The 14875-nt window shown below is 41.8% G+C and overlaps 1 protein-coding gene across 3 annotated transcripts in view; it reads left to right on the top strand.

The window, feature by feature from the left end:
• Window positions 1–14875, top strand: part of BCAS4 (breast carcinoma amplified sequence 4) — a 100050-nt gene that overhangs the window by 15156 nt on the left and 70019 nt on the right. For 2 of the 3 annotated variants that reach the window (XM_073309417.2, XM_073309418.2), the window contains exons 3-4: window positions 6737–6838; window positions 8709–8843. In XM_073309417.2, coding sequence (XP_073165518.1) covers window positions 6737–6838; window positions 8709–8843 — 237 coding nt within the window. The remainder of the gene's footprint in view (window positions 1–6736; window positions 6839–8708; window positions 8844–14875) is intronic. The other variant, XR_013634506.1, reaches the window with a different exon arrangement.

The following is a 14875-nucleotide window of genomic DNA, read 5'->3' as shown; positions in this document are numbered from 1 at the left end:
AGAGCTGGATAATCTTTCCTAGAAATAAAGTACAGACACTGAGATGTCAGCACATGGGAGGCTCTGAAAGCAGAATACCCCAAAAGGGATGTGAGATGTTATAGCTGTATCTTTTCTCTATTTTATTGCACCCACTTGTCTTTTTAGACCAGTGATACTCAGACTGAGGCTCAGGAGCTACAAGTGGCTCTTCAGTGTGTCTTCTGCAGCACGTGATATTAAAACACTGTGTGATATAATTATTAACCAGTCTAAACTATTAACCAATCAGGATGCTTTTACTATGTTATTAACCAATGGTAGAACACTTGGTCAGTCATTTTGCTGTGAGAATAATATATGTAAGTATATATAAAAAAAATAAATGAAACGAATTCACACGACTGTGGCTCTTTTGGGTAATGATGATTGCTAATTTGGCTGCGGAACCACTGAGATCTGAGTATCACTGGTTTAGACAGCTCTGTGCTGTGTTTAACCCTTCGTACATGACAATGGCCACATAAAGTGTTATATTAAAAAATAAAGTGAATAAATCATGAATGGCATGATGCACTTGAAGATTTTTGGATCAGGCTTAGGCTTAGAGGAGATTTCAGTGCTGTCTTAGCTTATGTGCTACTGAAGGTAGTTTTGTCCCTCATTGGGTACAAATCCTGAGTTCTTCACAGAGCTCTTCTTGCAGACAGCTTTGCATTTTGTTCAAATTTCATTTGACTTTGTTCTCCACCCCACCCATTTCTAAGGATGCAGACTCCCGTCGTTAATTCTTTTGTCTTTCTCATTGTGTGCATTGGTTCAGTATTGCATTACAGTCCACAGCAAACATTATCTTTAGGTGTATTTGTCTAACTGTATACCAGATCCATCTAGCTAATAAATATCAAGAGTTCTATAATATGTTTTCAGTTGAGGTAAGAGGTTTTGTTTATTGTGTGTAATCTCTGAGGATCTTGGCTTCTGTTTTTCAATAAATGACACCACAGTAAAGCATGTGCTAAAATTCTATAACTAAAGATTCGTAAGACAGAAATCTTATTTTGCCATTTCAATTGTGTTTTCATTGTTGAATTGTGATGAATTTGTTTTTTAATGAGCATATTAGGCACACAACTGTGCACTCACAATTTGTGTCTAAAGTGCTCAGGCCATTACCATGATGTTACCCAAAATTTTGTGAGATCGTGTGCAATTGGCTAATTGTGCATAGCTGCACACAATCACCTGGTTTAGCAGCACAGCAGTGGTAACTCTGCATGCAAATTAGGTGTGTGATTCAAAGACTCTAGGCATGAATTTGAGGTAGGCTTGAATTCCAGCTAGAATCTTGCTGGCATGGTGTTGGTTTTTAACCTATAAAACCTAGATGTTTTGGAACCTTGTTATGTGACAGATTCCCCGCTCCAACAACATCCTGCCGTCTCCCCCCCCCCCCCCCCCCCGCCCTACTGCCACATTTGAAATGTCAGGCTGGAATGTCCTTGATCTAAAAGAAAGGAAGTCCATTCTTTCTGTGTTTCTTTGTTAGGGTGGGGGCAACTTCTTTCAGAACTCACTCCCCTCATTGATCTTTCCAAACCTGCATTTGCTAACCTTTGCGGCAACATTTCCAAGCCCACCTTTGCTCTCTGTTTTTTCCAGCAATTTGGGAGAAAGTAAACTGAGGGCTGAAGTGGCTATGTTTATGGACAGTCCGTTTTGTGTTATTTTGTGTGTTTTAACCCACGGGTTGGGTGCCCAGAGCAGAGGACGGCAACCTACAGATATATCTTCTAATTTCAAATAAATACATCTCTGGGATTACCAGATTTTGGACATATTCTTTGACTTCCAGTTACTGTTCCAGCCACACACATGGATTCTGTTGTGTTGAATATCACTTCGTTTATTAACTCTAAGTTTGTTTAAAAATATTAATATATCAAAAATCTATCCATGTTTAATTGGCACCATTTAAATTCCAGTGTGTGCTTTGGTTCTAAGGTTCTGCCATTGGCACCGTTCTTATTTAACTGATGCTGCTAGAACTCTACTGCATGTTTTGGTTCTAAGGGTTTGACCTTGATACATAAGGCTCTTCCCTTCAAGGATGCCATTTGATGTGCAGCATTAGGTTTTGCTGTGTCTGGATATCTGTCCTACTTGGAGCTTGCATGCCATTTCTGGCTTGTGTTTTAGGTCTCCGTTATTACTCGGTTTACTCTCTATGTTAGGCTTTTGCTCTCAGTCTGTTCCCTCCCTGAGATTAGTCTTGCTGACTCGAATCGTTGTTAAACAAAGCTCAAAATGTTTTAATCTTCCAAGTTAACATAGCAAAGCTCAGTAATGGGAATGCAGATTTTCCCCAGGGACCATTGTGCTCTGGTACTTGTGCTGAGCACCCAGTTTAATCTTCAATAAGGTAAAGTATAACAAATTGCATGAAGGGGAAATTAATCTTGTTTTATCATGTGGAATTTCCAAACCACTCATGCTTTCTCTGGTTGGAAAAAGGTTACTATACCAAGAGAAGTACTTCCCTTCTTTGTTATGGGCTGACTCCTCTTGAACTCTTCTGTCGCTGTGGTTCTGCAGACTGCTGCAGAATGACTCTTCTTGAATCATATTTGCATATCATTTCCTTTCATCACTGACTGCTTGCTGGAAAATTTGCTCTCCTGCATCTTGTACTAGTGGTTTGTTTTTGCCCTCAGAGACAATTTAGATTTTATTCCATGGCTGCTTTGACCTTGCTGTAGCGATAATTTTTACCCTCACTGTACATGGTCTGAATAACTTCTTAGTTGTTTTGGCTACCTCCCCAAACTGTGTTTGTGTGTATTGTAGTTATCTAGTGGTAGGCTCTCTGAGTGGTTTCTCCCCAGCTCCTTTTTAACCAACACTGGAAAGCACTGTTTGCTGCCTTATCTTGGATAATACGAGGGTCAAGCAAATTAAATGACTTACCCCAAACTTGTCACCAATCAGTGTTTTGTAAATATTGTGTAGCAGAGTGTTCTATCTGCCCCTGGCCTAAAGGGCACTAACCAAACGATTCCCAGGCTCCTCTGTATTAACTGTCTCATTCTGTATTTTTGTTTAACAGAAATACCTTTCTTTTAAAAAGGGAAATGAGAGAATCTGGTTCCCTTTTGAGGGGATCTCACTGTCTGAGCTGGTTTTCTGTCAGATATAATGTGCACAATATGTTGTTCTTATCCAAGTGTGTACATATGGGTGCGTGTGTGGATGCATACCATCATACCAGACCAAATGGTAAGACATCGCACGCATAAGTGTTTATCCATACAAGGAAACATCTTGATTTTAATTTGTCCACGTTACAAGTTGTGCCAGTATAACTATTTTGTTAAATCACACCCTTCACCAAAATAGTTACACTTAAAAGTTTTTCCAGTGTCCATCACCTCAGAAAGCACTGTGTAAGTTCCTTTCCTGTAGGCACGTTTAAATTGGGTTCTCAAGGAAAAGGGAAAATCTCAAAATGCACAGCAAACCCAGGGTCTGTCAGCACAGCTTCATTCCCTTTTCACCTCAGCTGAAAGACCCCAATTCCAATCTAGTCAGTTCCAATAAAACCTTGTTTGCCAGTGGTCTGAAAAGGGCCTGGGGGAGGAAAATATCCTCAGCCTCTGGGACAAAACGGCTGCCAGAAAATGCCTCTGGGGAAGGCTTCCCTGAGCTCCCAGAGCGAGGCAATTATAATTCTTGGCAGAGCCGTGACAGCCCACGGGTTATGTAAACCCTCCTCTGCTCCATCCCACTTAGGCCCAACAAGATTCCTTATATAAGTAGATCCAGACGCCCTCTTTGTTCCTTTGGTTCACGTGTTGCCACTGTGCGCCATTTATCTAATCTCATTGTTTGCTTGGGTGCTTTGCTGTTTTGTTTTTGTTAAATTAAGGCCTGAAGTTAACTGGAATTTCTTTAACACTCATATTCACTTAAAAGAAGCCACTTCTTTGCTGGATAGAAGTTAAAGCCTGTTGGAGAGAGTCCCATCAGGAGCCCTCTTCCACAGCACTGTTTCCTTTTGAATGAATGGCTTTGCAGCAGTTGTTTGGGGTGTCACTTGTTGTGTAAGGGCCCCTTATTTTTTGGTTCCTTTGCTGCTGCCTTTGATGCTTCCATTGTTAATAATTTAGGAGGGGAGAAGTCAGCAGAAGCAGAGAAGCACTAATTACAGCCTCTTCACTGCTACTGTACAGTCTTTCTGGAAGTGCTTGCAATCTTTTTTATGGCAGAACCCGTTAGCACACAGAGAGGGGCAGGTTTGCTCGGATACTTTAAAATGAAACAAGCATCATACTTTTAAGAATATGCTGCTGCCTATACAAACCTCCACACTCTACTGGCTCAATCCAGCAGTCCTTACTTAGGCAAAACTCCCACTGATGACAGTTCGAGGTGCGGGGGGCTCTGCCTGAGTAAGGATGCAGGGTCAGGTCCCTAATCTGCATAATAATAAAAGTGATTTGGCGCAGTGTACAATTTTGTAGAGTCATGTTCTAATATACTAGTCAGAAGTCATCATACATTAGATCTTAGAAGTGGAGAGCAGTAGGAATAGCTAAAGGAGTACTTGTGGCACCTTAGAGACTAACCAATTTATTTGAGCATGAGCTTTCGTGAGCTACAGCTCACTGCATCCGATGAAGTGAGCTGTAGCTCACGAAAGCTCATGCTCAAATAAATTGGTTAGTCTCTAAGGTGCCACAAGTACTCCTTTTCTTTTTGCAAAGACAGACTAACACGGCTGTTACTCTGAAACCTGTAGGAATAGCTGTTTCTCAATTCCTTCCTTATCCCTCACTTTATTTTGTATTCTCTGTTCTGCTTGCGGGCCCAAAATTGGAGGACAGGTATGGTATCTGACTAGTTCTCAATAAGCTAATCGCTTAAGGCTGTTTATATACCACTAACTTCACAGAACTCCAAATAAGGATCAGACATTTATATAGATGACGCCTCCAAAAAACTTGAAAATGGTTAGGCCGCTGGTGTGCTGATATCACTGCTGATCATGATGGCCAATATGACGTCGTTTTCTTGTACTCCCCATCTCTCTGTATCCAGTTGCTGTCTCTTATCTTTCATACTTAGACAGTAAGGTCTTTGTAACCAGGGTCTGTCTCTTGCGTTTGTACAGCACCTAGCACAATGGGGTCCTGATCTCTGGCTGAGTCTCCTCAGCCCTACAGTAATACAAATAATGTTAATACAAACACCCACAGTTCCCATTAGATAATATAAAAATGTATGTAAGGGGTATAAACCCTCCTGCTTCAGGGCACAAATTACCACTAACTTGACAGGAGTTAGGAAGGAACTTCCTCTGTGCAGATTATGCCATCATTGTGCATGATGGATATTCTCACTTCTTTAAAACATCTGATACAGCTAGTGTGACTAGATGTCCCGTTTTTAAAGGGACGGTCCCAGTTTTTGGGACTTTTTCTTATATAGGTGCCTATTACCCCCTACTCCCTGTCCCGTTTTATCGCAGTTGCTATCTGGTAACCCTAGGTATAGCCCACTGTTACAGACAAAATACTGTACTAGATGGACCACAGGTCTGATTCAGGATGACAGTTCCTACATTTCTGTGCTTTGTGCCTGTCTACAGCACAAATCGAACAATGTTAGTTAAGTGTAAACTGTCTCTGCCTTTCTTATTGGATTTGATGACAGCTACGGTATGGTCTACACTAGAAAATTAGGTCAGTTTACGTTTGTCAGGGGTGTGACAAATCCACCCCCCTGAGCGGTTTAGATAAACTGACCTAACTCCCTGTGTACACAGCGCTAGGTCAGTGGAAGACCTACCGCCTCTCAGGAAGGTGGATTACCTACACCAGTTGGAGAACTCCTCCTGTCAGCGTAGGTAGTGTCTGCACTGAAGCAATGCAGTGGCACAGTGTTTTAATTGTACACAAGCTCTAAAAATCAACCTTTTTTTTTTTTCCCCATCGGCTACCAGGGCTGATAGCTGTAGGCTAAACTACAGGCTATCCTTATCAAAAACTGTTTGAAATTGTATTCCTCCCAATATGAATCAATTCCTCTCTGATCAAATCAAAGTCAGGGGATGGAAGGAAAATAAATAAATTTTTAACCATTGTTAGTTGTATTGACAGCAGAACTGCTGAACGGAAAATGAAAAGCTCTTTTGAGAAAAGATTTGTGGGGAAGTAGTTTGGGTCTAGTTGTTAGACTGGGAGGAGGCAAGGGCTTGCACTCAGGATCATGGGTTCTACTCCTGGCTCTTCCACTGACTCCCTGAATGACTTAGGAAAGTCATATAACTTCAGTTTCCTCATTTGTATCCTGGGTAGAACACTAGCTGTTTCAATGGGGTGTTTTGTAATTTGCCTAATTAATCACAGAATCATAGAAATGTTGGGCTGGAACAATCGCCAATAGGTCATCAAGCCCAGCACCCTGCGGAGAACCAGGACCAAATAAACCTAGAGTTCCAGACTATCCCTGACAGGTGTTTGTCCAACCTATTCTTAAAAACCTCCCTTGGAAGCCTATTCTAAAACTTAACTACCCTTAGAGGTAGAAAGTTTTTCCTAATATCTAACCTAAATCTCCCTTGCTGCAGATTAAGCCCATTATGTCTTGGCCTACTAATGCTTGTGCTTTGAAACGGTCAGGTGAAAGTTGCTGTTGAGGTGCTGTGTATTTATCACGATGATGCTTTCTGCTGTGAGATACTTTGTTTTCTGTGCAGATTAGAAGCGATACATCCCAGATCCTGGACGAGACCATTCCACTCATTAAAGCCAAGGTGGTAGAAATGAACAACATCTATGCCAAAGTTGATAAATTAGAGGTTTGTTACATTGAATTTTGCGTTCCTGGGGGGGGAAATGTGCTTCTGAGGTTGCCCTCTCTCTGGATTTGTGCAGAGTGCTCACATATTTGCAACTAATTTTGTTCCCTTTGGCTGTATGTTTTTTGTTTGCTTGTTTGTTTTAAAACAGTGGGACTCTTGCCTAAAATATAGCACTTGTGTAAGTGCTTGTGGGATTGGGGCCTTAAAGAATAATTTATTTTTCTGATTCACCAACTCCGAGTATTAGATTTAAGGTATTCATAATGATCAGGGTCTTGGTGACTTGTAGGGAGATTTATGCCACGGTGTTTACTGTTTTAAAAAAAAGAAAGTCAGGTCTCATGTCCATCAGTTTCAGCTTGTTGATAATAGTCTTGTGTAACTGTGTAAAAGATATCTCTGTGCTCCCCTCTTCAGCAGCATTTTAGTGTTTGCTGTATCCTGAATGAGGGAAGCCAGTACGACTCACTAAAATGATGTCCTCACCATATTTAGTAAGCAGTATATTAAAATTACAGTGTCAGCTCAGGGCAAGGTTGCCTCTGGGATGAATATAATTAAAACATGACAAGATAAATCACATAATGTTTAATATCACTTTTAACTGACTCGGAGAAGTGGAAGAAGCTAAATGTTCATGGCATCAATTCCAGGTGGGCATTTCTCAAGCTTTGAGCTCAGCCCCTTTACAAAGTAGCAAAATAACTCTCCCTGTCCCTGATACCGATCTGTTGAATAAGGTGGTGTCGTTTGTACAAGATTTATTTTCAGACTAGAGCTACTCTTCAAAGCCTTGATTCAGCAAAGTACAAAGTGGGTTCTGTAGAAAGATAAAGTAAGAGAGTACCTGCTGCAGAGAGCTCACAATTAAGACAGTCCTATAAACTCTGCCTTGTAGCAATTTGTGTGTACATGGGAGAGTATTACAGTGGAATCTGGGTTTTAGTGATCACTCTATTGTGAACATTTGGATTCATGGATCAGTTTTTTTCCAAAAGCCAGTTCCAATGTGTGTCTGAAGCTTGTGCTGACCAGTGAGGGGCATTCAGCTGAAAGGATCATATGGGAAGTGATGTATTATTTTATTTGATGTTTACAAAGGTAGAAAAGAATTTCGCACCTTTGAGTGTCACTCGGCTGCAGGTAAAAAAAAAAAAAGTTAGTGGGAGCTATTTTTATCCTGGCTGCCCTGACTTGGCATTCTAGGATGTCTAGCGGGACTCGTGCCGTCCTTGCGAGATGGAGACTCCGTTTCTCTGCTTGTGATTGATTTGGCGTGTCACTGTTCTGTGGATCTGAACCTGGTGATCGTTCAGCTAGAACACTCCAGTGTCCAACTCTTCTTACAACAGGGCTCAACAAGAAGTCAGAGGATGTCATAGGCCAGAAGTTCAGAGACCTCTGTCTAGTCACTAAGACTAATAATAATTTTGCTTCTGCTGTTTTCTACCCACAACCAATTATGAGTGCAAATGAGTTTAGTCTTCTAGCCACCCAGTTTTTAGGTGTAAGCAAATAGTGTAGTTGGATGTCTGTGGTCAGATTTTCAGCCAGTGTGCAAGTGCTCATCTAGTCTGTGTGCAAACAAGGAGCAAAATTGTGCATTTGAGGTGTATTGAAAAAAATGGCACTAAATCATTTGCCCCCGTGAGTAATTACTCATCTTACTGGTTATAGGTGGAAAATTAGAGTCCAGGTTTGAAAATGCATCCCGTTTGCGACTCCTATTAATAATAGTGCATTCTGGTATCTTGCTGAAGCCATTGATTTGACTCTGGATCAGTAGCCAGGATAGTATTGAAAACCAGTGTGCAGATGCTGGTAATTCTCATTAGATTTTTTTCTGTCCCCCCCCCCCCCCCCACAGGCATTTGTTAAAATGGTTGGACGCCATGTCTCTTTTCTAGAAGAACAAGTGCTTCAAGCTGAGGGGAACCACAACACTGTGTCTCACGCTGTTCGCAAACTACTTCAGTCTGCAGCTATACCTTCTTTTAAAAATGTAAGTGTTTGAAAGCTATTTATAGCACATGGGGAAAGTGATGTAACAAATACTCCTCCCTCCTACTACCAGCATGGGCCTAGACAATAGGCTTGATATTTCTGGGAAGTGTTGTAAACATTACACTGGATAATTGATTGTAACTAACCAGTGCAAGAGAAGAATATTATTTCTTGTAGTGAAAGTGAGTAGCTAAGAAGTCCTTTTCTAAGCTGTTATGTGGTGTTGCTGTGAGTTAAATAGCTTTTGTGTTAAATCTGAGAGATGTCCACATTTGGTGGGGGGATGAATGGAACAATTCCCCTGTGTGTGTGCGCACACACATATATTGTTTGTAGAATCCGTACATCATCTTGGGATGAAAGATGCTCTATAAGCATCTTGTGTTGAAATTACATCCTCTCCATAGACTTGTCATCTTCTGTGAACCAGCACTACAGGGGGATGAGGCACATGCTCTTTGCCGGTGGATTTCAGTGATATTTACTGACAACAGAGGAATGTTGAGACTCAGGACGCTGGATTTCCTTTCCAGGTTCTGGAAGGAATTGTGCTGTAGTGGGCACCCTCTTCTCTCCTCCCCTCCAAACCTGTCTCTGGGCCAGTGCTGTCTTGTTCCTCTCTTTTCCTCTTCCCCCTCCAGCTCCTCATCCCAGTCTCCTCCCCTAGCTAATTCCAGTCTTCATCCTTCTCCCCCAGCTCGTTATCCAATTCTCACTTCCCACCCCGCACCACCGCCACCACTCTAGCGCCCAGTCTCTTTCCCCTGGGTCTATATCACAGTCTCCTTGCCCAGCTAGTTCCAGTCTCCATCCTCTCTGGCTCCTCATTTGATCTGTCCTCCCATGCCCCGCACGCTCTCAGTCCCTCCCTATCCCAGTTCCCTCCCTCCAGCATCCAGTCTCCTTGTCAGCCTGTCCCAGTATCCCCTGCCCTCCCAGTCTTCCTCCATCAGGCTCCTTGTCCTAATCTGCTCAATCTACCTCTCCTTGTGGTCCAGTTTGTATCCTCAGCAGAAAGGCTGCTTCCTCCTCCTTTTCCATGCTGCCTGTGTGTCAGCCAGGTCAGCACTGAGAGCACAAGAGGGACAATCTGCCGGCTTTCAGTTTCTGGGCTCAGTGCCGCAGCAGCCCCTGGCAGCTGCAGTAACAGGGAAAGTCCTGCTTACCCCCTGCCATGTTGGGATGGAGCATGCCCAATCGTGCTGTGGGAATGGCATGTACCCAGTCCGGTCAGCACATAGGAGCTCTCAGGGGACAGAGCATGCCAAATTCTAACGACTGAACTGTGATTGTTCAGAGGATTATAACTTGATCAGATTCTCACGGGAACATCCCTGACACCAGCATGACCCCCCAGCCAAATTTCAAATCCCTCCTCCAAAGCATGGAGGCACAAGAGCTTCTCAATGGTTCTAAGCATTTTTTTTTTAACATGGGCAAAGCAACATCTTTTGCTTTGATTTCATTTGCTGAAATGGCCAAACCGTTTTTGCTATTATTTTCCACACAAAAAATAATTTCAGCCTGATGCAGATAACCAGCCTGGAAAATTTCTGTCCGAATGGTTAAAATTTGGTAAAGTTTTAAGCAACTGGCAACAGGTTCTTATAATGGGAAGTGTTGGGCAACCTTAACTATAGGTGACGCTATCAGCTCCACCTATAACAATAATAATGATGATGATGATATTAGTGGTAGGGAAACATGAACTTTCAGCACAATATACATAGCTGGGAAAACATTGAGGTTCTCTCTTTCTGCATCCAGAAGTCGAACTGGGCTGGGTCATGGCGAACTTGTTCTTTTATCTGGGCACATTTTAAAAAAATGAAAGCATACACTAAATGAAAAGTCCCTAGCTCTCTTGTGGTTGCAAAGACTTTCAAAATATGAAGTGAGTGTAACTGATATAGTGATACCTGCTTGAGTTTGCAGACAGCGTGGAACAACAGCTTTGAGAACCGCCCGGTTTATTTCAGATGGGTTGTTAACTCTGAATCCTAATGTCAGTAATTGACATCTGTATAAAATAAATAACTTTGATTGAAGCATGCAGGAAAGGATAGGGACCGTCTTACTATGAAGATGAGCTGTCAGTGGAGTCTTGTTTTGGTGTCTCAAGTGGGAATTTCAGAGAGTACCACTTTTTTTTCCATTTCGACCCTTGTCTGAAACGCAAGGCTCCAAACTGCCACTTCCCTTTTCCTGCACTTCGGCAGCTTCCCGTATCACCCCCCACCTTCCAATGGTTCATCACTCCCTCTCCTTCATTCTGAAAGATCCCATTGCAGTGCCTCAGCAAATTTGGCAGTTCTCTGTGCTGGGGGGCCTGTTGCCACTAAATGACAACTGTGCATGGTCTGGGATTACCACCTCCCCCTTCCCCCCCATGCCCACACTGAGTGAGACTTGAATCTTGAGCAGCTAAGGCACAAGAGGGGAGCATCCTGAGTGGCTGAATCCTGTGATGAGACTTTCAAGGATAGCAAAGGTGGGATCCTGCAACGTGGGTGGGTGTCACAGGCAGGTTTAACATGTTTGGCTGGTTCTGAAATGGCAGGCTGCCTAGACTTTGACCCAGGAAGAAAAAGAGCGGGAGTTGCACTGACTACATTTCTCTAAAATGAAATCAGGCTTTTCCTCTTTCTCTGGGCTGGAATAGACGGTGCATTCCACCTATTGTTTCCCTGCTTTTAAATTAAATATACACACTGAAAAGTGCAAGGAAAATCTCATTCTCGTTCTTTGTTACTATATCCCAAGGTGCAGCTGCAGAAACAGAGTTTTGGTTCCTCCATGCATACTATTAGTTTAGGCTCTCCCATCCAGGACTGGTACCATTCGCTGCATGGCAACTTGTTAAGTTGTTGGTCTTTTGCATCTGTGGTTCTGCATTTTGGGCATTGAGTGGTTAGTTTCATAGTTGTCTATTCAGGGCCTTGTTGAGCAAAGTGTAAAATCTGTGGTAGAAATGGGCACTGATACAGTTCTCTCCTCATGTTAGGAACATGTAGGGGGTTGTTGGAGAGGAAGGGCAGCATGGCTAGCCAGGAAATGGATGGAGACTTGCTGACGTATTCTGCGCCCGCCCTCCCCCCGAAATGTGATAGAACTTCTTAATTTCATGCATATTATTGTCAGCACTTTACAATGTAACTTGCACTGCACCAGGGTGATGCTAGTAACTGTGGGAAAACAGAGCTTCTGTATAGGTAGTAGGAGAGTGGGAGATAGAGATTCCTCTCCATTTTTATAGGGATTTTATGGGCCCCATCACCATATTATTTGAGCCCTTCACAAATATTAATGAATTTATCCTCTCAGCATCAGTGTTGCATAGAGAGGTCTCACTTTCCCTATTTCATAGGCTAGGAACTGATGCATAGAGAGGTTAAGTAATTTTCCCAAGAATATACTGGCACAGCTGGAAATTGAGCCCAGGTGTTTGGCGTTCCAGTCTAGTGCCTTAAGCATAAGATTATCCTCCTCCTTCAGGAACAGGAACCTGTGTCTGGGTTGGAGCTGGAGGATGAAAGTAACAGCTGGGAGATAAGAATTTGTACCCAAGTTCTTTATAGGTGGGAAGTATGGGCAATCTGGGTTCTTGCCTGTATGGCATGTAAGAACTCTTCAGGTGTGTCGCTCTGGCCCCGCTCAACCGTAAAGCATCTGTATCACCATAATGACAGATTTCAGAGTAACAGCCGTGTTAGTCTGTATTTGCAAAAAGAAAAGGAGTACTTGTGGCACCTTAGAGACTAACCAATTTATTTGAGCATGAGCTTTCGTGAGCTACAGCTCACTTCATCGGATGCATACCGTGGAAACTACAGCAGACTTTATATACACACAGAGATCATGGTATTGTTTCATGATCTCTGTGTGTATATAAAGTCTGCTGCAGTTTCCACGGTATGCATCCGATGAAGTGAGCTGTAGCTCACGAAAGCTCATGCTCAAATAAATTGGTTAGTCTCTAAGGTGCCACAAGTACTCCTTCTATCACCATAAGCTGAAAAGCTCTACAAGGACAGAGCTCTGGTCATACGGTTAGGAGCAGTAGGTGTTTGACTGCATACTAGTTTTTGTTACTGTTTTACAGGATTTATTATAATCCTTCCCTCTAAGCAGGATGAATATAGAAGCTGCTTCTTTATTTTTGCTTTATGAACCTTCAGAAAAACAATCTGAAGCCATTTGTTTGTGACCCTAAGTATTTGTATGGAGTATTGAAATCCTATTGAATTTTCAGAATTGCTAAAGCAGAGATCAGTTGTTCCTTGCAGACTTCTGTAGCTTCAGAGCTTTTTATTACTCTAAATTTCAGTCCTATATGTGCAGGTTCTTCTCAGTGAATAGCAGTATAGTATCTCCGATGGCTATGTCAAAAATGGAGTTAAATTTGCTCCATTTTCTTTTCTTCTTCTATCATGTTATCTGGGTGTATATGTGCAATATCTCTCTCTCTCACAGTGTAGGAAATAGTTTTGCTAGTGATTTCAGAGAGTGTTAAAACACTCCCAAAATTTTGAGCACTCTTATCTGAACAGTACTCTTAGTTCTTTGTGTTTTCCATTCCTTTTTTTCCCCTGCTTCTTTAAACTGTCCATTACGTATAATTTTCAATAGTTCTCCATTTAGCAATTTATAGAACATATCTTGCAGGCAACCGTGTAAACAATTTTACACCAATTGTAAATATGCATTGCTGTACAAAACTGACAGATTACAAAATATAATGTCACACCGAAAGAGATCACTCGGAAATTGCAAAGCAAAAGAAATGCCTTCTCCTGTGAAGTCCATATACTCTGCAGAAGAAAAATAGAGTTTGGGCTGTAAGGGAGAAGCTGGCTGGTTTTTGATACATTTCATACCTTTTATCTAAAGATTTCACCCGTGCCCTTGGCTGAATGGGGCTCTTCCACCATCCAGAGGAGACTGGAGAATTGTATTTTAGAAAATATCAGAGTTCTGGTTATAAAGAATCAATACCATCTCTTTCTTTCAGTGGATCAAAACCCTGTATTGCCAACTCTCACACTTTTATCAAGGATCTCGTGGTATTTGATGTCTTTCTAAAAGCCCTTGCTCCTGAATTCATGTGATTATGTGAGAATTACTTTTTTTTTTTTTTGATGAAAGCTGTAAGTTTTGAGACTTTATGGTTGTAGAGAAAAGTTTGAAATTGTTACCCTAAAGGTCCCCAAACCTCAGTAGTCAAATATAAAGAAGCCAACACTTACTATTTTTTAAAATCTTAGGTTTTTAAGCCAATATTATTCTGGGGGGCCTGACTCATTATTTTTGAATGTTTGGGGTTGGCAATACTGAAAACCCTCTCCAGCCTGTGATTCCATTAGTATCTGGCCTGCCAGAGCAATACTGTGGAAATTCAAAACCACACTACAGCCGCTAGAGCTTTGATACCAAATATATTCCTTCTCTCACAACCAAAACCACATTCAGCATGTGGAAACAAGGATAAAAGTAATTTTGCAAATATATTGAAGGAAAGAAAAAGCCATTGGCTACAATATTTGCATTTGATGCAATTCCTTATCACTCTGACTTTAAAAAACCAAAACTCACCTTTTTAAAGGGAAACTTCAGTTCAGATTCAGCTTAATTGTAAAACAATTAAGAACATAAGAATAGCTATTCTGGATCAGACCAGTGGTCCATCCAGTCCAGTATCCTGTCTTCCGGGAGTCGCCAATGCCAGATGCTTCAGAGGGAATGAACAAAACACGGCAATTTATTGAGCGATCCATTCTCTTCCATCCATGCCCAGCTTCTAGCAGTCTGAGGGTTAGGGCTAATAGCCATTGGTGGACCTACCCTCCATGAACATATCTAATTCTTTTTTTAACCCAGTTATTCTTTTGGCCTTCACAATATCCCCTGTTCTCTGTAAGATCTAAAACCAATAGAAATGTTTCCATGACTTTTTATTAAATTCCATGGAGATAATTGCTTTTTAAAAAAAACAGTAAATGCTCTCTTGTGTCCAAATATTGCAGCATTGGG

This window comes from Lepidochelys kempii, chromosome 13 (genome assembly GCF_965140285.1).
Source record: "Lepidochelys kempii isolate rLepKem1 chromosome 13, rLepKem1.hap1, whole genome shotgun sequence".
NCBI classification, from domain to species: domain Eukaryota; kingdom Metazoa; phylum Chordata; order Testudines; family Cheloniidae; genus Lepidochelys; species Lepidochelys kempii.
This window is presented reverse-complemented; position numbering and strand designations above follow the sequence as displayed.